The following is a 27,862-nucleotide window of genomic DNA, read 5'->3' as shown; positions in this document are numbered from 1 at the left end:
AGGCTCTTTGCAAAGTGTTTCTCTGTCACTTGTATTGCTGCCGGTCGCTGCTGTGTGAGCTGTGTGTGTTCATTCACTGCTCAGCATCCGGAGGCGTTGGCTGGAGTGTGTCAAGTGGGGATGGCAGCCTGCTGAAGTGACGCATGTCTGAAGAATGTTCTGTTGCCTTAGCACAGGGACGTGGTGGTTTTGGGGCAGGAGATCTGGGAGCTCAGTGAAGTGCTTGTCTGCTGTCTCACGTTGCTGCTATTCAAGGTTTTAAATGTCTGGATTATATTTACTATGCTGGGCTATAGCTTGTGCCACATTGCTTACTAAAAGTTATTTTGTCATTTTTTTTATAACTTTTCTAAGCAGATTATGATCTTACTTCCATGGAACGAGTCAACTGTTCTGTTTAAAAACAGTATTGTCACTTAATGTGGCTTGGTCACTAGTGTGCAGGGATGGTAAGAGATGCTGGTAGACCAAGGGTTGCACTAATTACTATGCTAACATAATTTGTGTGTGGTTAAAATAGTGCTTACGTGGCTAATAAATACTGTTTCACTCATTGGGCAGATTGTGTCACTGACTGACAAAATCATGTTGCATCTACGATTCTATGATCTTGAGTAGTGTTAGCTTTACATGTTGAAAAGTCTTCAGCAGAGATATGAATGCTGGCTGTGCTTGTAGCTCAATACAGAGTCTCTTTAGGACATTACAGCTCTCTAGAAATTAGTGTTGTCTGGGGAAGAACCTTTCCAAAACCCTGAAATGCAAAGCAGTTGTAGGATGACGATGCTGGAGACTGATGTGTCACTGTGGTTGTTGGAAGGCTTGCTAATCTGCTTTGAGAAATGAGTGCTCTGCAGTGTTTTCTTGAGGGTTACTTGGAATCCAAAAAAGCATTCATTTACCTACTGCTTCAGGGCATGCTGACTTGGGTTTTCTTGGTATTTTGTTCTTTTTAGTTTCTGCCACTGCCTTCTACAAAGCACAACCTGTGATACAGTTTATGTGTGAAGTTCTTGACATTCATAACATTGATGAACAACCAAGACCTCTGACTGATTCTCATCGGGTAAAATTCACCAAAGAGATAAAGGGTGAGTAGAAAAGTATCTGTGCTGTCCCTCAGGGTCATTCTAGGGACTTGATTTAACTGGAACCCCCCTCGTCAGCACGCATCAGAGGGGACCTGCACCTGGCAGGAGAACTGCAGTACATCATGTTAGTAATTCTAGTCCTGAATGAGGCAATGTGGTTCTGCAGAAAGGAAAGATGCAAAATGAGAGATGTTCCTGTGGCTGAAAGAGGGGAGGGGGAAATGTTTATTGCCTGGCTGGCAGTGGGCAGCTGTTGCCTTGCTGGCTCGGCTAACCTTTTAGAAGCAGCAGGAGTCACTGAGGCTGTAGTGGTATTGTGCTGTAGGTCTCCTGCTGTTTAAATGCTGAAGCAAAATGAACATTGATTTTGAAGCTAACTTAATTGATTCTTTGAAAGTATGCTATTTGCAGTGACTTCTAATAACTGATTGCTGTATGGAAAAACAAGTACCACTTGATAACTTGCAGCTGAAGGCCAAATTCCATTCCAAAGGAATTGCATAAGCTACTGTTTAGCGTAGTTTCACTCCATATATGCTCCTTTGCTTTGCATTTTCCCATATCCTTTCATTCCAGTGTGATTTGCAGAGAGAGGAGCCCTGAAAGAGTTCAGCTGTTCAAAGCTCTGCTCTGGAACGCTTGCATTACTTGATGAAAGCTTGGACTCTGCTGAAATACTGACCAGCAGAAAGATAAATCTCAACTATATTTGCAAACCAGTATATTCATGGAATAGTCGTTAATGGGGGGGAGTGGAAATTTAGGACACGTGTAGTAGTCCTAATGTGCTTCCTTCTTACATCCATCTTTATTCATTCTGAGAGGCCAATAACTGGAGAATGAGATGCTGTCTCTTCTTAATCTTGGATGCCTGAGACACTTAGTAACCATAGTCAGAGTATGGAAAGCATACCTTTGCAGTCAATATTTGCTCTTATTGATGTAGTATCTGGAAACTCCAGCCAAGATGTGATCATGCACAGTGAAACAAACCCTGCATTAAAGAATTTGCAGCCTGCGTGAGCAGCTCAGTGGGAGGATGGTTCCTTTTGTAGCAGATTGATGACAGAGCTATTAATGGGTTCCAGATATGTGTATTCACAACCCTTACCTACTTGACCACAATGCTTCAGGGCTCCTTTTCTGTGTTTTCTTTAAGGCTGTATCAGCTCAGTGGTAGTTTATTTTCTGGTGATGCCATCCTCCAAGTGATACTGGTGTTGGGAATCAGTGAAGCGCAGTTAATGCTTCTTTGGGATATCTGTGCACCAAGTAAACCAATGGTGGTATCTGCTCCCCGGGGCTTAGGGACCTGCCTTGATGTGGGGTGTTCAGTGCGTGGCCCACAGTGCACACAAGCCTGGACAGGGCACATCACCCAGCTTTCTCAATAGCCTCTACTGGTGACTGTAGGCTGAGTGATTTGGGTGGCAGTGCTGTTTCCAGCTGCCTTTTCTGCTAGGGAAAAGCACAGCGGCGTGGCCGTGCTCTGTGGCACATGTGAGATAAGCTCAGTGCTTCCAGCAGGTGCTGAGCATGCTCTCTGTGTGCTGCAGGCAGTGCGTGCACCATTGGAAGTAGCTGCTGAGAACCTGATGAGCTGCTGGTGTTGCTGTCAGTGCATAGGGAGCAGTGTGTGGGGCCCCTGTTGTGTGTGCAGTGGGTGCTTAGGGACTACATCTGTGGCTGCTCAGAGTCTGAAGAAATTGAACTCAGTCAGTGGAAGTAAGGGAAATTACAGACTGAGCATGGCTGCAAGGCTAGGAAAAAGGAAGAAAGCTGCTTCTGCCCTTTTCATTGCTGTAACTGCATTCTTAGGGGGAATATGGCACTGAGAATGAGAACAAAAAGAAGTGGTAAAAACAGCCCTTTATCTACCAGAGATTAGTCATGTGCCTGTTAAATGAAACTGCCTTGAGAAATTCAGATGGCATTGAACACTAAATACTGTGCATTATGATTGTTTTTGAGGAAAACGCTTGATTAGTCAGAAGTCCACTTGTAACTGAAGAAGAACGTTCCGAGAATAATGTCTTGTATTTCGCTATTTGAGCTCCGACCATGAAAGCTGTTGGGTTGGAACACGCTCTTTTATAAGACACCTTGTGTCTCCTGTGCAGGTCGTTGTGTAGCTGTGACATTGGGTTTTTTGGTACTTCTGTGCAGGTCTGAAGGTAGAAGTGACTCATTGTGGAACGATGAGACGGAAATACCGTGTTTGTAATGTAACCAGGAGGCCTGCAAGTCATCAAACGTAAGATGCTTTTTTTGTCAGAGCGTAAGATGTGCAGTAGCTTAGCACTGAATATCTAATGGGATCTAATTTAATTCATTCTGGGAGTGCTAGTAATTGCCAACTGAGCTTTTAATAATTTTGATGAAAACGTGTGTCTCTTCAGCTTTCCTTTACAGTTAGAAAATGGCCAGACTGTGGAGAGAACAGTAGCACAGTACTTCAGAGAGAAATACAACCTCCAGCTGAAGTATCCTCATCTGCCTTGCCTACAAGTGGGACAGGAACAGAAACACACCTACCTGCCTTTAGAAGTAATGAACTTATTCTGATAAATGAGCTCGTTATTGGTAGGCGGTGTCTTTTTGCAGAACGTTAAGAAGTAATGCACTTTGTAGTGCAAGCATGTTTGCGTGCTTACATACTCTTTATGTGCCCTTTGTTTTATTTCACAAATGACTACGTTTTTAGAGTGCTTTAAAGATTAGAACTGAGTGAAAGTGTGCAAATGCTTAAACACTTGGGAGGTTTGTAGTTTCTCTAAGTGTGATATGTTGGGATCTGGTTCTAAATGCTCTGCCAATTCATGCTTCTGATTTTTCCTCAAGGTATGTAACATTGTGGCTGGCCAACGGTGTATCAAGAAGCTAACGGACAATCAGACATCCACTATGATAAAGGCCACAGCCAGGTCTGCTCCAGACAGGCAAGAAGAAATAAGCAGATTGGTGAGTTCTTCAATTTCAGTCTGACTTGATACTGTTCAGCAAGTGATGTTCTAGAACACACTCCTGCCTTAACCCCAGCCTGGCAGCTCTTCTAGCGGGCCATAGCTGACTGCCTTATTGGCAAGAAGTGTCTTCAGTTGTGGTGTTGGAGGTTTCCTGGTTCACTGGCTGCTGGTCACACGCTGACAAATGATTTTGTAGTAAATCTTTCTTAAATTAGCAGCGTAACCTTTTCATTCCTTCCTTCTAGCCTTCTGGCATAATAAGCTACTATTCTGAAATTTGCTCATTATCACACAAGGAATCTATAACAGAAAAATGTATCTAGGTCTCCTGAGCCTCGCTCTTGTTTTTCATCTGTTTGTCTGCTTTCCTCAGTGCTCACTAAATATTGTCACTCAGTGACTCCACCATCTATCTTTGTCTCTTGCATAGCCACTGCTGAATTCGGCCACTCCAAACAGTAGTGTTTTCTCTGACTCGGAATGCAAGACTTAAGTATTTTTAGTTGAATATTCTTATAAACAGATTTGAAAGGGTCTGGTTTTGAGCTGACAAGGGAACCAGTGTTTTTCAATTAAAATAAGACTGTTCTGAAAAATACAGAAGACAAGAACGTGCAGTAACTAAAGGAGTTAATTTAATTTGAGGTGAGCTTATTTCCAAAGGAAAATGCTTTCTGATCTCTTCAGTGAGCAAACAGAATGCTCTTGGATGAGCATATTACGACTGAGCACCTGAGTAACTAAGGGAACAAACAGTCTCATCCAGTGTATCTCATGGCAGTTGAGCATAAGCAGTTGAATCTGAGCCTTTTTCAATGAGAAGAGGGATTGGAGAGCACTTCTGCAGCATTCCTATCAGGCTTTCTTTTTCAGTATGAACGATAATAACGCAGGGTACGCGAATTATACTTACGCAATGTGGAAAAACTCTTTTAGGTGAGAAGTGCAAATTATGATGCAGATCCATTTGTGCAAGAGTTCCAATTCAAAGTCCGGGATGAGATGGCCCACGTGACGGGGCGCGTGCTGCCCGCTCCCATGCTGCAGTACGGAGGACGGGTGAGGTCTTCACCTTTTCAGTTTTGTTTCTGTTACGATTGTCGAAGCGTGATTTCCCACCTGTGTTGACTGTTCTAACCCTTTCAGTTGCCTTGTGCAGTACAGGGATCAGAGTTTGAATTGTAGGCTTTGTTTTTTTCTTAGCCTGAAACTGTAAATAGCGTAGGCCTCCTCGCTTTCCCTCTCTTGAATATTGGTGTATTTCTTCTTTCCGCAGAACCGAACAGTGGCAACCCCAAGCCATGGAGTTTGGGACATGCGAGGGAAGCAATTCCACACTGGTGTTGAGATCAAAATGTGGGCTATAGCTTGTTTTGCAACGCAGAGACAATGCAGAGAAGAAATACTGAAGTAAGGCATGTCATAGTTCAGGCTTCGGACGGTTTTGGTAGGGAAACCATTTGGTGAAAACATGAATATGAGAAATCTAATGATTGTTTTACGGGCTTTAATCATCTCGGGTGTTAAGGAGAGAACCCAAGCTGCTTCCTTGATGGAAGCTGCAGTCAAAACAGTGTTTCAGTCTTGTGATATTGCTGCTCTTTGTTTAGTTTCGTTTAGCGTCATGAATGGAGTACTGAAAGCCTCTGAACTTGCTGTTTTCCGTTATGACCTGTGTTGTTTCAAAGCTGTATGCCCTCCACATGAGTGCTTTAAAAATGCTACTTTGAAAGCGGTGTGAAATCCTTTTCTTCATATGAGTAACACAGTTCTTCTGGTGGTTTTTGCTTTGGTTGTCGTGTGCAATTGCCAATGCAAAAATCCAGTAAACTCCTTATCTTTAGGGGTTTTACTGACCAGCTGCGCAAGATCTCCAAGGACGCAGGGATGCCCATCCAAGGCCAGCCCTGTTTCTGTAAATACGCCCAGGGTGCAGACAGCGTGGAGCCCATGTTTCGGCACCTCAAGAACACCTATTCAGGGCTTCAGCTCATCATTGTCATCCTGCCAGGAAAAACACCAGTGTACGGTAAGGGAATACCCTTGGCTTTACCTGTTTGGTGAAGCATCCTTCAAACATGCCTGACGTGTTAGAAAACTGTTCTGGAGCATTCATTAAACACAAGAATGAAACCAATATGGTCTGAAGTTGAAATAAATTGGAAGGAAATCTGAGCATTCAACTAAATAGAAAGTTATTTTTCAGACTATGTACATTTCAGTTGTTGTGATGTAAGCTAAGATCAAAACATGGCAATAGTTTCAAATGGACTCAGTTTGTATCCTCATATTTGCTTGGCAGCGGAGGTGAAGCGTGTGGGAGATACACTATTGGGAATGGCCACGCAGTGTGTTCAAGTCAAAAATGTCATTAAAACATCTCCGCAGACCCTTTCCAACCTGTGCCTGAAGATTAACGTCAAATTAGGAGGAATCAATAACATCCTTGTACCTCATCAACGGTAAGAATCTCTGTGGAGACTCATTTGGGTTGTCTTTGATACTTAGCACCCAACATGTAACTGTAGCCAAAACTTAAGTTGACTTATCCTTCTGGTGGTATGTGGTATGGGCTAGAATTACATTTCTTCTTGTGTGGGCCTGAATAGTTGTTGGCCTGCGAGCTAAGTCTCAAGTGTTTTTCCGTGTTTGATCAGTATCAAAAACTTGAAGAACAACTGCAGTTCTGGAGGTGCTGAAATACTAGGACAGTTAAAGTTTTCTGCAGGTTTAGGAGTATGCCACACATCACAGAGGAATCTAAGTTTTGGTTAGCATGCCAATGTGCTGTCAGTAAGGACAGAAGTTTTCAGAGGGCATCCAACTTCTCTCACACTGTTAGGCTAAGCAGTTCTGCTCACGTTTGCTCTTTGCATGGGTAAACTCCGTGGATATGTTCCGGTTGCTCTGAGGCCTTCAGTGGGGTTTGAGTCTAAGCCACGTGTACTCCCCTTTTTTTTCCACGTGCTTCATTCTGAAGAAGCACAAATCAGTCCGCCAGTCCTGAAGATGAGAAACTCCGGTGGTCTCTAATCGTTATTAGAGCATATCAAATCTTTAAGAGTGGATCTATGCATGATGCAAGCCAGAAAAAAGCTTCTGGAGTGCAAGTTCTAGGAATTCTTTCCTGAGGCTTCCTGCAAGAATGGAATCCAAGTTTAAGCATGAAGGAATGGTGCATGGAAGAATATCTTGAAGCGCTGGGAGATCGTCCTGCTGCTTGTATCCCGTGAGCCAGAACAGTGTGTGTGCTGCTGTACCCAGCCATCTGTTGCATGGCTGAGGTAGCACTGAAGTGGTGCTTAGCTGGTCTCCCAGCACCGGTGGAATCGAATGGTAGAATAATAGTCTCTGTAAGAGACTGCCTGTATTGTTAAGGTGCAGCTCTTTGGCTTTTCTCCACTGGGATCATGCCCGCAGTTCAGTGGCAGTGTGTTTTGCGGTGACCGTTAGCGTTGTGGAAGTTTACTCCTCGCACACAAAGATCTCATTGTTTAGGTCTGGCCAGAGTACCTGATAAGAAAGTCTCTCTGTGCTGCATAGCTGAAATAGAAACAAAGCCCCAGATTGAGCACCAACTGTTCATCTGCAAGTGTGACTTAGCGCTTTTTTTTTTTTTCTTTTGAAGACCTTCTGTGTTCCAGCAGCCAGTGATCTTTCTGGGAGCCGATGTCACTCACCCTCCTGCTGGAGATGGAAAGAAACCTTCCATAGCTGCTGTAAGTTTTATTAAATCAGCGTTGTTATTTCATCTCGGGAAAATGTTTGAACAGCAAATGCAGCTCCTGGCCTGTGGTTTGTCAGGTGTCTTTCAGGGCTTATGCCAATTCTTGCTACGCATTTCCAATGTTACTAAAAATGGTGTCTTTAAAAGAAAAATACTGCTTGATACTTTGTTTTCGTAGCATTTTGATCTTTAAATCAAGGCAGTCCTGTTACATAGAACGTTTTTGCAGACATAATATAAAGGAAATGATACTGCTTTGTGATGGTAGAGTTTTTTTTGTATAGATTTGAACTTGTCGCTTTTAGTCATGCAATGTTCTCCTGAAGGTTGTAGGTAGTATGGATGCTCATCCAAGCCGATACTGTGCCACGGTGAGAGTCCAGCGGCCCCGGCAGGAAATCATCCAAGACCTGGCCTCCATGGTGAGGGAGCTTCTCATCCAGTTCTACAAGTCAACGCGCTTCAAGCCCACACGTATCATCTTCTACAGGGACGGGGTCTCTGAAGGACAGTTCCGACAGGTTGGTGCACTTGTGAGCTGTCTGAAACACGTGATTCCTGCCCTCCTGCTGGAATAAGCTGTGCTGCTTCTGTTTGTGCTGAGATACCACAAAATAATCGAGCCTTTTTAGCAGAGTTTCTTAAGCGTGTTGGGTAAGAAAAGTTGCTATTTCCTTGTCCTCTAGGAAGAACAACTCTTACTCTTGGGAAACAATGTATTTCTCAGTACTTCCTGAGGTCAATAATGCTGTAGCAAAGCTGAACTTAGTGTTAACTACAAACTGTTAATTAGGTGTTGTGTGTAGAATATAATGTGAAGAAAGCCTGTTCTGTTCTTGTGCTTCTAGGTTTTGTACTATGAACTGCTAGCCATTAGAGAAGCCTGCATCAGTTTGGAGAAGGATTACCAGCCTGGAATAACCTATATTGTGGTGCAGAAAAGACATCATACACGGTTGTTCTGTGCTGACAGAACAGAAAGGGTAATCCTTGTCCTGCCTCAGTACCAGCTTGGTGTCAAGTGCTTATGCTGCTAGACGACATATTAGTGTGGATTTCACTGTCAATCTGATTCTGTTTGCGTTGGGGGAAGATGTTGAACTGATTGGCACAAAATGTGGCACCAAGTTGAAAAATCATTGACCTTAAGTACATCTTCAGAAAAACCATCAGGCTTTGTCTCAGTGCACATGGATACTCTGTATATGTGCAGCTCTTCTGGCTTGCTGAGATTTGAAGTCCTGAGATTCCGGATGCAATATTCTGCATTGCGGTGATAAGAAGCCATACAGTGTCCAAATGGGACATCCCAGGTTGCTGTATTGGCACATTCCAAAGCTGAGACAGTGCATTCACTGAAGTGCTGCGTGTACTGAATAGAAACTTGTGTTTTTAATTATAGCTGAAGTGTGTAAGAAGTTGTTAGCTGCACTGTTTTTAACAAAACTTTTGTTTAGGTTGGACGAAGTGGCAATATTCCAGCTGGAACAACTGTAGATACAGACATTACACACCCATATGAGTTTGATTTTTACCTCTGCAGTCATGCTGGAATACAGGTATGACTGTTGTCCTGTAAGTAAATGTGGATTTGGAACATACTGTTGTTTTTCTCTTCTTTGAGGCCTGTGCTTACAAACAGTTCTTTGGTAGAGAAATGTCGTTTAGCTCGGTTCTATCTCAGATGCCATCACAATGAACAACCCCCCAGTTCCTCCTCCTTTCCCCCAGCATTTATTGCTGATCAGAATGCTGCATGGCAGGGCGTATCCCTTTGGTCAGTCTGAGCTGGATGTCCTCCCAGCGTGCCCCAGCTCCGTGCTGGCAGGGCAGCACAAGAAGTGGAAAAGTCCTTTGCTCTGTGTAAGCACTGTTCTGCCACCACCAAAACATCAGAAATCCAGAATGCAGCATCATGTGAGCCTCTGCAAAGAAAATTAGCTCTATCTCAGCCAAAACCATGGCAAATATCACACCGTTTTTGGACTAATAATATTACTTTCTTAAGAATCTAAGTTGAAGCAAAAGTGTCACATATAAATGTATTGTTATAGCAAGCCAGAAGTAAGTCCATGCTAAACTGAGATTTATCTATATATGTGTATATATACGTGCATTTTAAATTATATCTATTTAAAAAGTTTACTATGGATAAAATACAACTATTGGCTTAATTTGGTTGTGCTGTAAGGCTTAGCTCTAGTGCATCACACCCTCTGGAGGAGAAGCTGGGGGAAGATGAGTGTTCATTTATTCCAGAACAGTGTCTTCCAAAGTATCTGCATGTCAGTAGTTTACTGGAGAACTTCGAAGAGTTCCCAAGAGCTGTACTCAGCACTCAGTAGCTGTTGTGGTCTGGAAGGAAATGTTAGGGTGGTGGTGGTGGTAAAAGTCAGCATGTGTGTCAGTTTAGTCATGTTGGAAGCAGGTTTCAGTTGTTAAGAGTTATTTGGAAGGCATGTGGTTTTCCTTTTCCCAAGCAAGGATAGCTGAAGTAACATAGTCAGATGAATGTTAGACTTTTTAATCTCTATAATGCATTTATGGCTGACGTAACCTTGAAATTTCTTTGGCTACTGTTATTAGGAATTCAGCCCAGACAGTCTGGCCTTTTCTGAACTTTAAAATCTGACTTGATTACATGGAGAACAAAAAAAAGATAAGTGAACCGATGTTCCCTTCTCCTTAGGGTACCAGCCGTCCCTCACACTATCATGTTTTGTGGGATGATAACTGTTTTACTGCAGATGAACTTCAGCTGCTGACTTACCAGCTCTGCCACACATACGTGCGCTGTACACGATCAGTTTCTATACCTGCACCAGCGTATTATGCTCACCTGGTAGCATTCAGAGCACGATACCATCTTGTGGACAAAGAACATGACAGGTAAAGAAAGATACAGGTCCTTAAATTCTTGTCCTTGTCCTTGGTCTCTGCCCCATCCTCAGGCATAAAGCCGTCTGACTGTAGATAATCACTGTTCATTTTGTTACCTTAGCAGCTAGACTTCAGATGCTCATTCCTGACAGCTAGGCTGTGTCAGGCAAGAGTAGGTGGGTGTTTTCTACTGAGTAACACTTGGGTTACAAGAAGGAAGCTCAGCTTCATAAAATATTCTGTTGCAACTTTTCCGTGGCGTGAAGGAATCAAGCCACACGCTTGGCTTTTTGCTTTAGAGCTGGAGCGTTCCTGAATCAAACAGATGTGAAGTGCCTCGTCTCACTCTGCTTCGGACGTCAGAACTATGTTATACCCTTCAAGCCATCAGTATGTTTGCAGTGGGTTATTTTTAGACAAATCAAGGAGCAGAGGTGAAGGGGTTTATCCGCTCGCTCCGCAGCCATCAGGCTTTCTGTCAATGCCGCCACGTTGCCCTCCTGCGTGACCAAGGGAAACGAAGGCAGCGTTTAATCGGAATTAAGACAATGCTCAGCCCCACTTGTCTTAATTTTTCCCATTTCCTTGCAGTGCTGAAGGAAGCCACGTTTCAGGACAGAGCAATGGCAGAGATCCGCAGGCCCTGGCGAAGGCTGTACAAATTCACCAAGACACCTTACGCACGATGTACTTCGCTTAGGTCAATGAAAGGGGAGCGTACTCGCTGAAAGGAAGAACTGAAAAAAAAAAAAAAAAAATTAAGCCACATACAATGTATGTTTCCAGTGGGGTTGGTTTATGGGGCGTGCCTCCGATCGTGCTGAAGTTGCCGCTGTGCAGGGGCGAGAGGCTAACCCTTAAATTGACACAAGGAAGATTGTTTACTTCACCGAGGAACACAGCACTATTATGCAATATGAAACCAGCCAACTGCTTTTGTGGCGCGGTCTCCTGTAGGAAGCACCGCCATCATTTCCTTTTTTTTTTTGTTTTAATTTCTGGTAGTTTAACCCTCTTATGCCTTTACCTCAAGTTGCTCGGCAGCACAACTCTCTTTGCAAAAAAAAAAATAATAATAATAATAATAATTAAAAAGAAAAAAGGATGGTATAATCTTAAAAAAAAACCAACCTGTATAAGAACAGTCACAAAGATTGTTTGGGAGAGAAAAGTGTGCAAAAAAAAAAAAAAAATTCTTTTTCACCCCGTTGAGGAATCTTTCTCTCAGTATTGCCATCAGCATTCGAATGCGAACATATCTGAGTACATCTGAATGTACAGCACTAACTAGAAAAAAAAAATGGAGGGGAGGGAAGATGTTTTGCACACTAATCCAATCATTTGAACATAGTTTAGCCAACTGCTGCCTTTCTTCACAGCTTTGGAGTCCTCAGCTCCAACAGTTCCCTTGTAAGAAGCAAACAAAGCTAGTGGTGTTACGTGCAGGCAGTGGTGATCCCAACTGTTCTTGCTCCCTGGTGACTTTACTAAAGCTGCTGTCATACCTAGTCCAAAAGTTTCAATTATTTTCTATCTGGCACGTCAAATACCTTGAAGCTTCATGTGAGATCGGGCATCCCAAGCTTTGTGGGATGACACATAGTAAACACCAGAACTGAAACTTTAGAGCTAAGGTCTTCTTGACAAAAGAAAAATGCTAGTTTACTTGCTGCCTCTCACACCTTAATGTGATTTCATATGTACGTGTTTTTGAAGTTTAGCTTCCTTTGTTTCTTTTATATTTATTAGAGTAATAATAATGCTTTAATTTAATTATTACAGAACATATGGTCGACATCAACTTTTATTTTTTAGAAATGTAACCACGTTTATTTTTAAAAAAAAAAAAAGAAACTGACAACTTGTTTTTGCTATCTTTTAGTGCAATAAGCGTTCGGAAAGAAAACTGTGTCCATTGAGCTGTAGCAGAGCAGTGTCTGTACCACTGCCTGCGGGAGGATGGGCACCTCCGCGATTTTAAAAAGGACAAAGTAAAAGCCTTAATTTTGAAAGGAAAGTTTTATAGTCAGAAGGAATCTCGGATTTTCCTTTTTTAAATCAAAAAGCGGCAAAAAAAGAAAAAAAAAAAACAAAAAAAACGCTTCTAGAACTCTGCAAGCTTTACCCGTCGCTGCGGTAGTTTGGTTTAACAAAGGAACTGGCCGTATTTTTGGCTTTGAACCGTGGAAGATATTTGAAGTAAACGAAATTTTTTTATTAAGATCTAAGTTTTTACATGCTTAATTAAATCTATTTGACATCGGTGAAAACGTCTGGAATTATTAAAAGTTTTTAGGCTCTTTTCCTCTTTGATAACGACTTTCCTTTTAAAATTAAGTTACTGGTGACTTCATTTCACTTTGCAAATAAAGTAAGAGGGCTGGGATAGTTCTACCTTTAAATCACTGAAATGTGAAGCAAACGAACGGGACTCTTTCATTCCACTTTAGAGGTTAAACCAATATTCAGATATCAGAGATGAGCATTTATTCCGCGAGGGGACTAGGAAGTTTTGCACTTTGTAAACTCGTGAATTGCATTTTTGACTGTTTTTATTTGCACTGGTTCATAGTATATATACTGCAGATCGTTTCTATGGGCATTGCTGTTATCCCAGCCCTTCTCAACTCCACCTGCTCTCCACATGAAAACCAGAGGGTCGGTAAAGCAGCTTGTCTCCTGCCGTTCTCACAGAATGCGCTGTTTGCCAATATACTGTGTTTTGAGCCTAAAATCTGAGCCCGTTCCGCTTCAGCAGGCATGACTCTTCCCCGTCTTTTCCGCCAGAAAACAAAGTACTGTATTTTGTGCATTTGTATATTGTACTGAAATGTATGTAGTGCTGTTCACAACGCTGTCTCAGCGAGCTCTGCTCAGCAGTTGGCGTGTAGGCATATACCATTATCTCCCAGTACCAAGGCAGATAACGTAAAGACTAACCTTGCACTGTTACCATTGCACTGGAAATAGTCCTGAGGGTGGGCAGCCCCCGTGGCTCGGGGGGGGGGAGGGGGAGGCTGCTGGGGAGCACCAGAGGGCGGTGGGGTTAGGGTCAGCCCTGAGCCCCCCATTGGGCTGCAGCTCTGGGATGGCTCCAGCCCCGGCTCTGTCTCCTGCAGGGCAGAGCTGTGGGGAGGCCGTGGTGCAGGCATCAGAGCAAGGTGGGCTCTGATCAACCTCTGAAATGCTTTTCTTGGTTGGTGGCCTGGCAGCTGTCCCTCAGAAGCGCTCTAGCTAGCAGTTCTGTTTTAAAAGGTTCGGGTTAGGCTTTTTACAGAAAGCTAATTTAAAAAAAAAAAAAAAAGTGGATTTTTTTAAAGAAACTGTTTTACACAGACTTCTTGTGGATTTCTGGCGTTCAGATGAAAACTCCTTCTTAAAAAGTCTTTTAATGCTCCTTTCAGAGACGCCGCACCCTCCTCATCCTGCCCACGCTCAGTGACTATGACCCGGGAGGCTTTTCGCTTTCAACTTTCACCAAAAAACCACAAAGAAACTTCATGGGGAAGGTGACTTAGATGCTAGCCCGGCAGCTGGTTTACCTGGTTTTCATGTGAAGAGTACGTGGAAGTTTGAATCTCTCTTCTTGGTTTTGCAAATATCTTCGTCAAGTGCCGATACTTATTTGTATTACGATATCAACTTACTGGCGTTGTGAGGGCCACACATTTATGATGCTGTAGCTGCTATATTTATTTAAATGGAGATGGACAATTACTGCACTAAGGAATGAGGAGATAAGCAAGGAATCAAGGTTAGTTAGATATCTCGGTTTGTTTTTCTTTTTTCAAAAGAGAATTAATGGTGTGAAATATCAAGTGTCACAAAGGGTGCTGTCATTTTAACTGAGATTAAATAGCCAGATATTCTTCCTTTGTTTAAAAACATATATATTTTGATGTTTGCAGTTTGGGGGTGGGGGGTCGGGATAAATGGTACCTCATCTGTGGTGGCAGTTTCCGGTATATTTTCAGAGTATATGGATTTCTTTTATTTTTGTACCTGCTCTCCTTTTAAAAAAGACGGGAAAAAAAAAAAAAAATCTCAAATTCTATGTGCTGTGTGGGGGAAATGTCGAGTGGCTCCAGGTCCCCTGCTCTGTGGGGACGGCCCACGGGGCCCAGGCTTCTCCTCCCTCTGCAGGCCTCGCGCGCTGCCCGCCTGGGCGCGCGGCTCCCACCCCGCAGACGCTGGTACCAGTTCACCAGACCAAGACCTCGTTTGTACTAAAGTGCCACTTCCTGGTGGGAGCTGCAGCCCTGGTACTGTGCCAAAGCGGGGCTGCGCTGAGCCCCGTGCCTCAGCACCGGGCGGCCCGAAGCCGGGGGGGGTGGGAGCAGAGCGTTGTGCAGAGCGTTGCTAGGCCGTGTGTTAACACAGCACCTGCTGACAGAGGGACTGACCCCCCCCCCCCCCAAGCAGGGGGCTTCCCCTTTTTGGGGGGGGGGGAAGGGGGGGGACGCTTCAGCCGTGGCCGTTTTACTCAGGATTGCTGTTACTGTTAAATGCGTGATTTGGTTGGACGTGTCCAGAAGTGATTTCTGTAGGGTTGGTTCTGGCATCCTTCTGGAAGGTTGGCCAGGGGAATGGTTTTTCTGGAGTAGGATGGGTTTCTGAAAGCGGTCAGTCAAATTATTTCAAGATGCCATTGGTCCTCGACCAGTTTCACTTGGTGTACCGATTTTTGTCCTTTAAAATGCTCAGCATAGGACACCAGATACTCATCTTCTGTACAAAGCTACAAATCCCGGCTTTCTCCAGTCTTGGAAGTTTGCTCTGGTGAAACTCCAAGCTCAGCCTACCCTTCAAACAGCTTGAGGCCTTGTTCTTTTTCCTTATTCCCTTCGCATCTTGTCCTCTTCTAATGTTCTCCCAGTTCTGTGAGTTGAGGGTTTACAACCTTCCTCGAAGCACTTTTATAACCCAGGAATCACAAGCTCAGCTGATGTCCCTTGCAGCTCTCCATTCCCTTCTCAGAGCTGCTGTCCTGACGGCCACCCCTGTCCCTTCAGTGCTGGCTGCTGGGTTGATTCGTAGGGATGTGACAGGGAAGGATCCCAGTCTCTCTTTTTCCTACCCAAAGATGGTACTTTACATCAATACCGAATGTTAGGACACCAGTTTTGTTTTGGCACGTGTTTCGATAAAACATCACCTAGCCCACTGATTTATTCTTGCTGTGACCCTGGAACAGTAGTGGTTAGAGCTCGAGCTGATTGCTGCTTTCTGCTAGCAAAGGGTTCTGTATTTTTTAGTAGCTGAGTTACAAGTAGATGCGTGCGGGGTCCTGTGTGTTACCTCCGGGCAGAATCTCAAGAACCTCATTTCTGTAACACTAAAACAAAAATGTTTGTCCCTCAGCCAAGGTGTGTGTGGAGGGGCAGGGCTGCAGGGGTGAGCATCACACCAGTGCTACAGAAACACTGTGTCCTGGGTGCCCTGGCCTTTCCCAGCTCTGTCCCCCCCCCGCCTTACATGGGTAGTTACTGTAGGGTCCTTTAACAGCAGTGTGGTTCTGTTTAAAATTTGGAGCGATGTTTATTTTATTTTTAAGCCAGACAGTCCTCAGAAAGTGCCTTTTTAGAAGACGGTGCTGTAGATTTTATTTTCCAGTTGTACGTGGCTGAACGTTTAAGATAACTGAAAATGCCAAGTGTTTGATGGTATCTTTCGGTACTTTCAAGCATCAGTTCTCTGAGTCAGGACCAAGCATTACCAGGACAGTGGTTTCCTTTGGAGGGAAAGGCACTGGGGGAGCAGGCACCAAATGCTGCTGGGGAGGAGCAGCTCTGCTCCTTCCCTGTGCAGTTTGCTCCTTCACATGGAGGGGGTGTGCGGTCAGGGAAGGCAGCAGCATGGGATGCTTGGGTTGGTCATGGCTGGAAGATGTTGTCTCTTCAGTGTTACAAGCTCCCAAGGACAAAGCAGACGAGCTGAGGGCTGTCTGGAGGCGTAGGGGATGCTCAGTGCTGCAAGCAGGCGTCGTGTGGGTGGTGTTTCTGACGGTGTGGTTTGCATACGTGCTTGGGGCTTGTCATTCCTAGCTGGGAGAGTGATGCTGTGGGCCCTGCTCGGGGGGCTGGCGGTGCTGTGGGTCCGTGGGGAGCGTGCTGAGCATTCCTGCCGTCGGGAGAAGCTGTCGCCTAGACTATTAACCACTGCACCTCAGTAACCTTGTAATGCTGCATTAAGTAATAACAGCAAAGTTCTGCTTCGATGACACTGTAATGTGCTTGCACGTGCCTGCGAAAAATACACACTTTGGTTTTTGTAACGGTCTCAGCAGCGGTGACCTGACTCTTCTTTGACGCTGGACCGCGTCCTTTTTTGTGGTGTTCCTGTGTATTTATTGGTGGTCTGTGTGTCCTGTCTGCGTGTTGCTTTTGAGGCTTATTTTCTAGGTGGGAAACGTTTCCGAATGCTTGCTTTTTCTTCTCTGAAGTCAGCTTCACTCTTAAGACACATGTGAGAAGAGGCCGAGCAGAACAACTCAATGGACAGGCTGATGTAACGGGTGCTTTGGTTTTTAAGTTGAACGCTAGAATGAGTTTGTGTTCACTTTCATCAGTGTCGATGCAGTATTGGGCATTGCCGATGCCGGGGTAGTTTTCAATATCAGGAGCTGAAGCATAAAATTCCGCTTGAACTGCGCTCAGTATTGCCGCAGGCGTGCACTTGTGTCCAGGCGTTTCCTAGGAGTGAGCAGAACAAGAGCCATGAGATGTTGGGGTGCACGATCGTGCCCTGTGACACCACTGTGCTTCAGGGCACCCCCAGATCCATGGCAAAACTGGGCTCTGCGTGCGCTGCCCCGACCCGGGCACAGGGATCCTTGATTCCTGAGTTGTGGGTTCCTTCTGACTGCAGGCAGAGAAAGGCAGCGATGTTTCTCTTTGCTTAACAGCTCTGGTTTAGAGCAGTGCTACTTTGTGGTATTTCATCTTGCAGTGATTTCAAATGATTTGTTCCCGATGTCTTATTGTTATTAGGCCGGGATTTAGAAAGCATTCTGTCAGCCTGGGTTCTGAGCCTACTTTCCGTAGTAGCCATTTCTATCTTTTGGACTAAAAAGGGCCAAAAATCTCATTCCATCAGCTTGTTTGCAGCAACGCTCTCCATCTCTTCCCCTGCCTGTGAACTAGTTTATTTTTCTCTCTGTACTTAGCCAATTCTGAAGCTGTTTAGATTTGTACATTCCTTTCTCCTCTCTCTATCCATCACAAACGCGATCAAAAGAAGTGACATGGACAGACCTTTGTCTGACAGTGCTGGTTCCTGCTGAGATGAGCTGTAGCACACGGGGGTTAACTGCGATAGATGCGTCTGTGCATTTCCCTTGTGTTCGTTGTAGGGTGCGTGATGTTTTAAGGTATCCAGCTGGAGGTGTAGTAGATACCCAGGAGGCAAACTTCATTAAAAATGAAAATGACGTCGTTCTTCCTGGCAAAGCTTGAGGTTCTCTGTGATCGATGCTACTCGTAGTAAATTGTGCTGGGATCAATCCAAAGCTGAACTGACTCAGCTGGGTGTTGTATGAGGAGGGGCAGGAGTGGAGGTGGTGACTGTGCTGTCAGACCAGTAGCAGAAAGCTGGAAACGCGGGGAGGAAGCTCGTCTTCCTCAGGAGAGCTGGCTGCACTGAAAAACTCCTATGCTGCTAGAGCCATCTGAACCTGCACCTTTGTACCCCCCACAAGTGACTACTTCAAAAACTGATCGATGAGGGGAAAGCTTTTTTTCCCCGTATTTTTTTTTTTTTTTACGCAAGAGTGCCTGTTCACCTCCATAGAAGTGCTGAGAAGCAGGGGCAGTGCCTGTTACAGCTGTGTCGTTCAACCCCGTCATCTGTGTTCTCCATCTAAACCCCAACGCCGTCTTGCCTGGTTCAGAGCTTGCAAAGGCAGTAGGTCTGTGGTGTTCCAACAGCAGAGCCCAGGGGTTCTGTGAGCAATGCGTGGCCCTTCTACACAGTGCAGATGCTCCGATGGATTTCTGGCTGCAGCCTTTGGGCGGCTGCTACAGGAGCGTGCAGGGCCGCTGAGGGAGCTCCCACGTTAGCTGAGGTGTCCTGGGCTGCTTGGGTCAGACTTGAACTCGTTGAGAGCAAGCATGTGCCTTTTTCTGATCCGAGACAGAAGCTGGAAGAGCTGGCGTTTGGATTAATGGTGTGGTCAGTGTTCTTGAGCTGCTTTTAGGGTTCGAAGTCCTTGCTCAGAATGGAGTTGGTTTTGTGTTGAGTTACTTAAAGGGAGCCCTGAATTCTTTGTGAATGTAACTACCCAGAGAGGAGAAGCTTTTAAAGTTAGTGGTTTCTGGAGAGTAATGGCATCAAATAAGCATACTTCCTGGTAGACTTGCATTTTTTTTAAGATAAAATTTAACGTTGATATGTTTCTCTGTTGAGAACCATTGATTCTGCCTTTCTTTGAATGTTGCCTGTCCCATAACATCTCTGCTGAGCTCCTGCAGCTTTCCCCCCCCCAGCTGCTGACTGTAAGGACACAAGGAATGTTGTTGGCGGAGGTTGGGAAGTGGGAACGTGGCGCTGAGGACTGAACATCCCTGAGGATAACTCGTTAAGGAGCAGCTTGCCAGCAGCTGAGGGTGGTGGTGTGTGCACAGCTACGGTGCCGGGCGTAGAAGGGTTCAGCAAAGGGGTAAGGATGGTAACGAGCCTCTCCTTTCACAGCCAGGCGTGCAGCGAAGGCTGCTGGGTGCCTGTGTCCTCAGGGGCTGGTTCAGGCTCCAAGCTATGAGTGTGGGTTCTCAGAGAATAGAGGAGGAGCATTTTGAGTTGTTTAATGCAGTGTTGAGATACTGGGGGGTTGTCCAGCCAGGAGCTCTGGCACCGGTGCTGGCTCTGAGATGGGTTCCCTCCTTGACTTCAGGTCAATGATTTTGCTGCAGCATTTTGCCCTCTAGAACAAGACGACGTGCGTTGCCTTACGAGAGCTAGCTGTTGTGTGTTCCGAGGATCAGCCACGCTCTGGAAGTGCTAAATTCCTGATACAAACCTGCGCGCCTTCTTGCGAGCTACCTTCACTTAATGGAGTCTGCCCATTGGGCAGAGCCTGTGCCCTGTGCTGTGTCTCAGCACGGCTGTCCCCAGCAGCGCCCTCGGGGTCCTGTGCACTGCTGCTGCCTTTGATGATGATCTTTTGTTTCCGTTGGCTGCAAAGCAGAGGACAAGCTTATTCAAATAAAAGGTTTTCCTGACGTTGCTGAGGATCTCGTAGGTCTTTCCGACACATTAGGCAGTTGAAGAATGGATACCTACTGTAATACCCTCTAGCAACACAGAAAAACACGATTATCTTGAGGTTATCTTACCCAAATCGTGGGTCCACGACCAACTTTGATACAGTTGTGCAAAAATTAGGCATTAAAATAGTTGCTAATCGTCTTTCGTTGTGCTAAGACTCGCAAATCAGTGCATTCAAAACCGGTTTCTTTGTCGTGACATCGGCACCTTGCAGGCTGCTGCTTGCTCCATCACATTGGCCGGGTCATCCCCACTGGAGCAGCGCTTACAGCTCAAGAACTGCAGGGGCTGTGAGCGTGCCAGCAAAGCAGCAAATCGTGCAGAGCTGCTCAGTGCTGAGCAGGCCCGGTGTGAGAGACGCTGTCCACCGAGGTGAAGCTTGGCTGCTGGCAGCTCGGCAGGCACAAGTGGCTTCTTCAGGGCATCGCGCTGTGTACGTCACGTTCCCCTGTGGCCGTAGCTCTCCCTTTTCTTTGGACCCGATTTCTCCTCTTCAGCAGAATGCTGCCACTTCTGCACTTCTCAGTGTTCAATCTGTTGGATCTCGCCTTGAGAAAACCCCACGTCGTTTTCCTGTAGATAAACCTGCTTCTAGACGGTTGCGTTTCTCCTCTGTTCCGCAGGCGATCCCGCAAAGCCTCAGCACAGCACACGGGGCTGATGGAATAACGAGCGCTCGGTGCTTTCACGGGCGTGCTGCCCTGCTCTGCTGCTGTGAGCAGAGGCACAGCTGCACCCACAGGGCGCAGGGCTCACCCTGCAGCTCCCCTGTCCCTGCTGGTTTGCTTCCTCCCTTGCTGTGAGCAGTCAGGCTTCCCCAGGTGTATGAAATGGGTGGAGAAACGGCGCCGTTGCTTGTTCTGGGCGGGGGGGAACCGGTCTGTTAGAATGCACTGAGGCATCTGCTCGTAGATAAGAACGCTGTCATGGAGAGGTATCACTTAAAGCTTTTCACTACAATTGGTAGCAATCCGTTCTGAGCCAGTCTGGGTGTTCCAGCACCTTCGGGAGGTGGGGACTGGGGGGGGCAGCGCGTGCCACGAGCATTGCTAGCACTCAGTGTGTAGGAGGCTGCTGGGAGCAGTGCTGTGCTTCTACCTTGTGCGTATTTAATGCCCCGTGTTCCGATGAAAAACAACAAAAGATTGTGCTGTTTGGGATTCCTTTTCAGAATAAAGTTCTAATAAACGAGTCCGGTGCATTCAGCTTCCCTCCCTGTGTGTGTCTCGCTCTTTCTCGGGTGCTTTCCGTGTTCCCGTGGCTTGAGCAGGGCCGGGCCCTTCCCACCACGAAGCTCCCGGGGTTCTCAGAGCAAAAAGGGGAATTATTCCAACTGGAAAGCAGAGCTGGGACTCGAGGCAGCGCCCCAATCGCTTGCAGGCGGGTGGCAAACGAGCTGGTGCAGCCTTTCTTTTCCCTTACCCCTCTCGACCACGTGTGCCTATTTGTACTGTGGGCAGGAGCGATGCCCTCTGCCCCTTCTCCCTTCGAACAAACGGTTCTTGCCAAATCGTTCTCCCTGTTGCAGAGCTGCTTTCTGTGGATCACCGTCCCACCTCAGCCTCCCCTTCCCCCCGCCCCTTCCTCCCATAGGCGCCTGTCACCTGCGCAGCGCACGCAGCGGCCCCGAGCTCCGTGCTGGCTTTAGATGCCGTCGAGTTGGGCGTGTTGTAAAACCAACTGTGTTCACCTGGAGAAAATAAAGAAATAAATAAATAAATAAATTCGTTTTTGAAACGCGGATGCGCTCTTCTATGGTTTTGATGCTCTTCTCTCTCGACCCCGGCTCCGGGAGGGGTTGCTCGGGGGCTGCCTCCCTTTGCTTTCATGCCGGGTGCTGTTCCTAAAACCTGGCCCGCTGCTCTCGGTGTCAGTGCGGAGCTCCAAGCTCGGCGCCGACCCCTCCTCTGCTGCTGTCGCTTCGGTTTCACCCTTTTAAACCTAAAAACGATGAGAAATTCCTGTTAGGTTTTCCTTTTTTTTTTTTTTTTTTTTCCCCCACGTCGCTTTGCTTCGGGTTCAAGTGTAACTCTCACTAAGAACTGCAATAAAAAGACGAAAGCTTTGCTGCGGCCCCGCTCGCTCTGTTCACGGCGCGGTGCCCGTCCCCGGGGTGCGGGGGGGGGGGGGGTGGGGGGGGGGAACGGCTGGGGGGCCGCTTAGCAACGGGAGCGCGCGTGCGGCAACGGAGCGGGGCGGCCCGGAGGCGGTGAGGGAGCGGGGGGTGAGGGTCCACGTCCCTCCCCCGGCACCCAGCTCCGGCCCGGGGGGCCGAGCCTTCCCCTCTGTCCCCAGCGGTGCGGGGGGAGCTCCAGCCCCGCCTCCCCCTCGGGGCTGGGGGCGCGCAGGGTCCGCCCGGCCGCTCTGAGCCTCTCCCGTGGTCTCGGTGCCCCCCGAGAGCGGCACCGATCCGGCACAGCCCCCCCCGGTCCGCAGGGGCTGCTGCCCCGGAACCGAAGCGGCACCGCGGGCGCCATCGGCCGCAGAGCCAACAGCCGGCCCGGCCCCGCAGCGCTGCGGGAGGCAAAGGAGCGCGGAGCTCCCGGGGGCCGGGGCGGCTCCCACCGCCCTTCCCCGGGGCTGGACGTGGATGCTCCAGCCGAGCTGCCCCGTCACAGCTCGCTGCTGCTTTTCCCCTGGCAGCTTTCCGGTTCGGGGATGTAGATACCGCTTCTGCGCATCCCCGTTAACGATAACACCCCCCCACCACCACCACCACCCCCACCACCCCCACCAAACACAGAAGCGTTCCGCTCCCTTCCAGCCGCCCGTGCAGCGAGATGGCCGCGCTGAGCGTCAAGCCGGGGCAGAGGTTCACCGTGCCCGACTGGGACACCAACGCCCGCCTCATCTCCGCCGACGCCGAGAGCCAACGCTCCGCGTCCCACCAGCTCCGGCAGGAAGCCCGCGCTCTGCGCAACGAAACCAACAACCAGGTGGGCTGCCCCGGGTCGGCCCCAGAGGTGGCTGAGAGGGTGGGAGAGCACCCGGGTCCGGGTGTCCTGGAGAAGGCTTCACCTCCTGAGAACCTCCTGGGTGTATCTGTGGGAGGCTGTGGCTCTCGTGCCCTTTGCAGCTGGCGTTGCTTTCCGCGCTCTCTGCGGCTGTAGGTGGCTGTTAGGCCGAACGATGCGTTACGCCGCTGGGAAGGGTCCGTCCGTTCCGAAAACGGGACAGGCTTCGGCGAGCTTCACAATTCCAGTCTTAAAAAATAATGGCAACAGACAGCTCATCGCGTTTTGCCTCCGATTCCAGGCCAAGTGGGATGAACACGACAACCAAACCCGCCTGGCTGAACGTATCAGCAGCGTGAACAGATGGAAGGAGACCCTGGACAAATGCCTTGCAGACATAGATGAGGAAATCAATGCCTTGGCCAAAGTATGTTGGGAGGACAGATGGCTGGAAAGAAACTGTGCTTTCAGCACGGGATGTTCAATAATAGAGGCTTGCCTTGTGCAGTGGGCATGCCCATATGGTACCCGAGGATGGGGACTTGTCACAGGTATTCTGGGATGGATACCTGGTGAAATGACATCCTGGAAAGCAAGCCAGGGTGTTCTTGGCTGAGCTAAGCCATTGTACGGAGCTGGGCACTGCGTGCTCGTGTTTTTGTTTTGTTTTGATCTTTTAAAGCCCCGAGGGATAACGAGAAATACGTTAAAACCGTAATTTGAAAACGTTGGATTTAAAATGGAGAATGTCAGTGGGGTCGATCTCTGGTTCTAAACCCACGGGCCGCTCCGTTCGGAGCCCTGGGCCTCCAGCAAGGTGCCAGCCTGATGTAACACACGTGGGGAACCGGTGTGCTTGGCCCCCACAGATTTCATTCCACATTTGCTAAGAGTGCGGGTGGGTTTCCCTTCCTCTTCCTCCTATCCCTGAAGGAGGCCGCCCCACAGCCAGCTTCCCCCACCAGGTGAAGGAAGCAGCGGAACGCGCCCTCCAGGCCAAGAACCTGTCCTGGGACGTGGCCAGGGAATGCCTGACGCTCCGCGACGGCCGCCGCGCCATCGACGTGGTGAGGGACCCCGCGGAGGAGCAGCTGCACAAGGAGGTGAAGGTGATTGACAAGGCCAAGAGAGAACTGCAGCAGAGAGTGAATGAAGCCTTCGAACAGCTCTGGTGAGGCCAGCAGCACGCTGCTCGTTGTGTAAAGGTGACGGAGGATGGGAGTCAAAGGCTTTGGGAGTGGGGAGCTGCGCTGCTCTGCGTGCTCCCCGTGACTCCAGCCTTGCGTTCTGCAGCCTCCTACAGGAAGCGCGCCAGCAGCTGAGCATGGACCACCGTGGCAAGATGGAGGCACTGGAAATAGATCGCACGTGCTTATCCCTCAGCGTGAACTCTCCCAATATCTCCTTCAAGGTCAACCCGACACGGATCCCAAATGGGTAAGTAACGAGCCCGGGCTTCTGTTCAAATCTGTGTGAGTGCTTTAGGGAGCCCGAGGAGGCTTTTCCTTTCCGTGCTACATCCTGGATTGATGAGTGCAGTTACTGAGAGCTCAGCACAGCAGCTGGGATTTGCTGTGACTCCTGGGCTGAGAAGCCACAGACTTTTGGGATATGAGATGCTCGTAGCGAGCTGATTGCTGGGATGCGTACTGCTAACAGATCTCTCAGGATGTCAGGGCATGCCTAGCTCATAGCACCATCACTGTCAAATAAATAGCATCTCTGTAATGCAGAAAATTGGAGCAGTCAGTGAACAGGTTATCAGAACTGTCACTGTGAAAGCAGAAGCTAGCTGCCCTGCCTCCCTGTACTCGGCTGTAGGTGACAGCAAGCGGTGCAGTATCAGCCTCTGGCACGGTTTTATGGGAGAGCTGCTGCACATTTTTCACTTGCTTGGCCTTTCATAGCGCGCTTTGGATGTGTCCCCAGTTGGAGCAGATGTTGGGCTCGGTGCAGGCGCCGTGGGGCAGCAGTCTCCAGCTGGTGCACTGAGATCAGACAGGATGCGACCTCTGAATTCCTGAACCATTCTGCACGGCAGAAAGCCTTCCTGGCCTGCAGCAGGTGGTTCCCTTTCAACTGCCTTGCAAACGCTCCACTTATTTTCATAACTGCTGATTTGTTCATAGCACAACTGCAGTTGATGAGTGGGAACAGAATAGCCAATACAACAAAGATCATGCTGAGGAGGAAATGAAAGCCTCGACTAAGCTCCGAGAAGCAATAGTGCTTGCCATCGCCCAGGTAAATTAGCCCCTTGGTTGTGAATTAGTGGTGCAGAAGTTCTGGGCCCACTGTGGGAGAACGGGTTGCTGTGTGTTGTGGCCAGAGAAGGGGGTCTTGAAAAGGCAGCATCGTCCTGTGTGCCCCTCTGCGAGCAGCCGCCCTCCTGTTTTATTTAAAAGGGGAGCTGGACTGTGCCACATTGGCTGCAACAGACCCAGCAGCCTGGAAGACTCACAGCAATCCATCACTCCCGTTCCTTTTGGCTTCAGGGGCTGTGTGACCTGCACACGCGTGGTGGGGGGGCTTGCAGCAGCCACAGCCTGGATGGTTTTGCTTGCCCCAACCCCACGGGGAACCGTGTCTCATGTGATGGTCACATCAGCAGCTGCTGGGAGGGAGAGCCCCTCCAGATGTGTGTGATTGGAATCTGTGCTCTCCTCAGACAAACAACGAGCTGGAGGCTCAGCGTGTAGCTACAGAGTTTGCCTTGCGCAAGAGGATCAGAGACATGGAAAGAGCCTACGACGAGCTGAAATGGCAGGAGAAAAACGTAAATGGTGCTCGTTTGATTATCGACCACAGCCTTGGGTGGGGATTGGACGCCAAGGAGGTTTGTGACCCAGAATGCTGCTCGATCTGGGCGCTCCCTTCTTGTGCTCACGTGCCCTGGTTCAACAGGCCGGGTGCATGGATGGGTAGGGGCTTCTCTGCTTCAGGGCTTTTATCCATCCCATTAATCTGTGAAAGCAAAAGCCTGCTTTTCTGTGCTGATCCTGCACTTGCAGGGGAACACAACGGTGGGAGTGAGGCTGCCTGTAAACCTGGCTCAGCTTTGTTTTAAATATAAAGTTTGCTCCCACATGAGAGCTGTTAAGTGGCACAGGTGTGATCCCTGCAACACCCAGCCTCCCTCTGCTGCTCCGGCATTTCCCAGCAGCAGTGCCAGGCTGGGGCCTTTTTATTTCACCCCTGGTGTCAGCAGCTGTGGGCATCAAACACCAGCAGCACTCTGGTCTGCAAGCAAAGCCATGAGCAGAGGGGTTCAGAACCCACCAGCTCCATTTAAAATGCATTCCCAGCACAGCAAAAGCCCAAGGTGAATGGGAGCTGTTTTCCAGTCTGTCTCCCAAAGGGAACTGTGGCTGTCCCTCAGGATACACATCTTTACCTTAGACCTTGGAGGAAATTGCTGAGATGGAAGAGGACATCCGACGCCTGGAGGAAGATCTTCGAAGGAAAATGCAGGATCTGAAAGTGGCACACACCCGCCTGGAGACCCGCACCTATCGACCCAATGTGGAGCTCTGTCGGGATCAGGTAGCAGCCTTGTCAGCAGGGACTGGGGAACCGAATAGGATGGTGCTTGTTTGAGGTGTGGGTGCGCTCCGGAGCAGATGGGATACGGGCTAGCGGGGGGATGGGAGAACTGTGGCCTTTCTGAAGCAGCATATCAGCTCTGTTCACTGCCGTGGCCATCTCCCTCCTGCATCACAGGCGCAGTACGGGCTCACGGATGAGGTCCACGCGCTGGAAGGATCGATCCGTGCGCTCAAGCTGAAGCTCGCAGAGGCACAGTAAGTGTTCTCCTGACTGCATCAGAGCGGTGGCACGGCGCTGCCTGTGTGAGGGACGTGGTTACCTGCAGCCCTGGGCCTGGCGCTTCCGGGAGCTGCGTTTCAGAACTCGTGTCTGTTCAGTACAGGGATGGAGACGTGGTCGGGCTTTGGTGGGAGCTGCTCTGGGCAGTGGGCTGCAGGCAAGGCTGGAGGTCTGCGTGGTGGGAGGCTGGAGGGGGTTCCCACAGCCCCTGCTTGCACAACCAGCCTGCACAGATGGTGCTCGCAGGGTGCACGTGGCTGTGCTGCAGGCCAGGAGCAGCGTGTGGACTTGCTATTCACAGACCCAAACAATGCTGCTGCTGATGTTCCCCAAGAAATACACAATCATAGAATGGCTTGGGTTGGAAGGGACCCCAAGCATCACCAAGTTCCAACCCCCCTGCCACAGGCAGGGCCACCCACCTCCAGATCTCATACCAGACCAGATTGCCCAGGGCCCCATCCAACCTGGTCTTGAACAGCTCCAGGGATGGGGCGATGCCGGAGCCCACGGGCCGGGGCTGGTGATACAGGTGGTGCTCCAGCTCTTCACACAAAGGCAGGAAGCAGCTCCTGAACCCAACTCCTCGCGTGTGCTCGTTCCCAGGGACGCCCTGGACGCTCTGTACAGACAGCTGCACCGCGTGCAGACCGACATGGCCTGCAAAGCCCACTCCCTGGTGCTGGACCACAAGTGCATGGACAGCCGCAGGAAGCTCGTGGTCCCCGCCGAGAAGTTCGTGCCGCGGGTCGATACCTTCAACCGCACCGAGAACCGCGCTGCATCCCCGCCCAGGCCCGGGCAGCTGGAGCTGGGCTAGGGCAGGGTGAGCGCCCGGATGCTCCGGAATTCTCCCGATTCTCCTCCCTGCCCCCGGTTTGTTATATAACCGCCTGTTATATGCGCTCCAAGGAGCGTTTAAACAATAAAAGAGTGTCTGCGAGAGCGGCTGCGGTGCACTGGAAGCGGCTTTGTGGAGGCTGAGCCCGTATGGGCCCTTCACCCGTGCGCTCCGCGGGGGCTCTGCCTCAGCCCTTCCCGCGGTACAAGCGGACGCCGAGTTTGGGATTCCTTCTGCCGCAGTCCGAGGCGTCGCTCGGGGGTTGCGAACTCGGGACCCACGGGTCGCGGCCCGGCCGCCCCACAGCGCCGCACAGC

The 27,862-nt window shown here is 48.8% G+C and overlaps 2 protein-coding genes across 5 annotated transcripts in view; both read left to right on the top strand.

The window, feature by feature from the left end:
- Positions 1 to 21,116, top strand: part of AGO3 (argonaute 3, RISC catalytic component) — a 31,432-nt gene extending 10,316 nt beyond the window's left edge. The window contains exons 6-19 of the mRNA XM_021375500.1: positions 957 to 1,091; positions 3,258 to 3,345; positions 3,491 to 3,638; positions 3,933 to 4,052; positions 4,994 to 5,116; positions 5,334 to 5,467; positions 5,902 to 6,086; positions 6,360 to 6,519; positions 7,686 to 7,776; positions 8,111 to 8,305; positions 8,633 to 8,767; positions 9,242 to 9,343; positions 10,474 to 10,673; positions 11,256 to 21,116. Of these exons, the coding sequence (XP_021231175.1) occupies positions 957 to 1,091; positions 3,258 to 3,345; positions 3,491 to 3,638; positions 3,933 to 4,052; positions 4,994 to 5,116; positions 5,334 to 5,467; positions 5,902 to 6,086; positions 6,360 to 6,519; positions 7,686 to 7,776; positions 8,111 to 8,305; positions 8,633 to 8,767; positions 9,242 to 9,343; positions 10,474 to 10,673; positions 11,256 to 11,364 (1,925 nt within the window). The 3' untranslated portion in view covers positions 11,365 to 21,116. The remainder of the gene's footprint in view (positions 1 to 956; positions 1,092 to 3,257; positions 3,346 to 3,490; positions 3,639 to 3,932; positions 4,053 to 4,993; positions 5,117 to 5,333; positions 5,468 to 5,901; positions 6,087 to 6,359; positions 6,520 to 7,685; positions 7,777 to 8,110; positions 8,306 to 8,632; positions 8,768 to 9,241; positions 9,344 to 10,473; positions 10,674 to 11,255) is intronic.
- Positions 22,054 to 27,649, top strand: TEKT2 (tektin 2). 4 transcript variants are annotated; one of them, XM_021375510.1, is made up of 10 exons: positions 22,054 to 22,134; positions 22,690 to 22,861; positions 23,181 to 23,306; positions 23,845 to 24,050; positions 24,173 to 24,316; positions 25,009 to 25,123; positions 25,548 to 25,655; positions 26,279 to 26,422; positions 26,600 to 26,679; positions 27,311 to 27,649. In XM_021375510.1, exons 2-10 carry the CDS (start codon positions 22,706 to 22,708, stop codon positions 27,522 to 27,524), a joined length of 1,293 nt encoding a protein of 430 aa, XP_021231185.1. In that variant the 5' UTR covers positions 22,054 to 22,134; positions 22,690 to 22,705; the 3' UTR covers positions 27,525 to 27,649. The 4 variants fall into 4 exon arrangements, with proteins under 4 accessions (XP_021231185.1, XP_021231182.1, XP_021231183.1 ...); XM_021375507.1 differs by having other exon boundaries at positions 25,548 to 25,715; XM_021375508.1 differs by having other exon boundaries at positions 22,083 to 22,149; positions 25,548 to 25,715.

The sequence above is a fragment of the Numida meleagris genome, chromosome 22 (assembly GCF_002078875.1).
Source record: "Numida meleagris isolate 19003 breed g44 Domestic line chromosome 22, NumMel1.0, whole genome shotgun sequence".
In the NCBI taxonomy this organism is placed as follows: domain Eukaryota; kingdom Metazoa; phylum Chordata; class Aves; order Galliformes; family Numididae; genus Numida; species Numida meleagris.
This window is presented reverse-complemented; position numbering and strand designations above follow the sequence as displayed.

What these genes read in the sequence shown, in the direction of transcription:
- TEKT2 (XM_021375507.1), top strand. Translation starts at nt 22,706, where the DNA reads ATGGCCGCGCTGAGCGTCAAGCCGGGGCAGAGGTTCACCGTGCCCGAC. An exon ending in TAGTGCTTGCCATCGCCCAG is followed by an intron (nt 25,124 to 25,547) that starts GTAAATTAGCCC and finishes TGCTCTCCTCAG; the next exon opens with ACAAACAACGAGCTGGAGGC. An exon ending in CTGAAGCTCGCAGAGGCACA is followed by an intron (nt 26,680 to 27,310) that starts GTAAGTGTTCTC and finishes GCTCGTTCCCAG; the next exon opens with GGACGCCCTGGACGCTCTGT.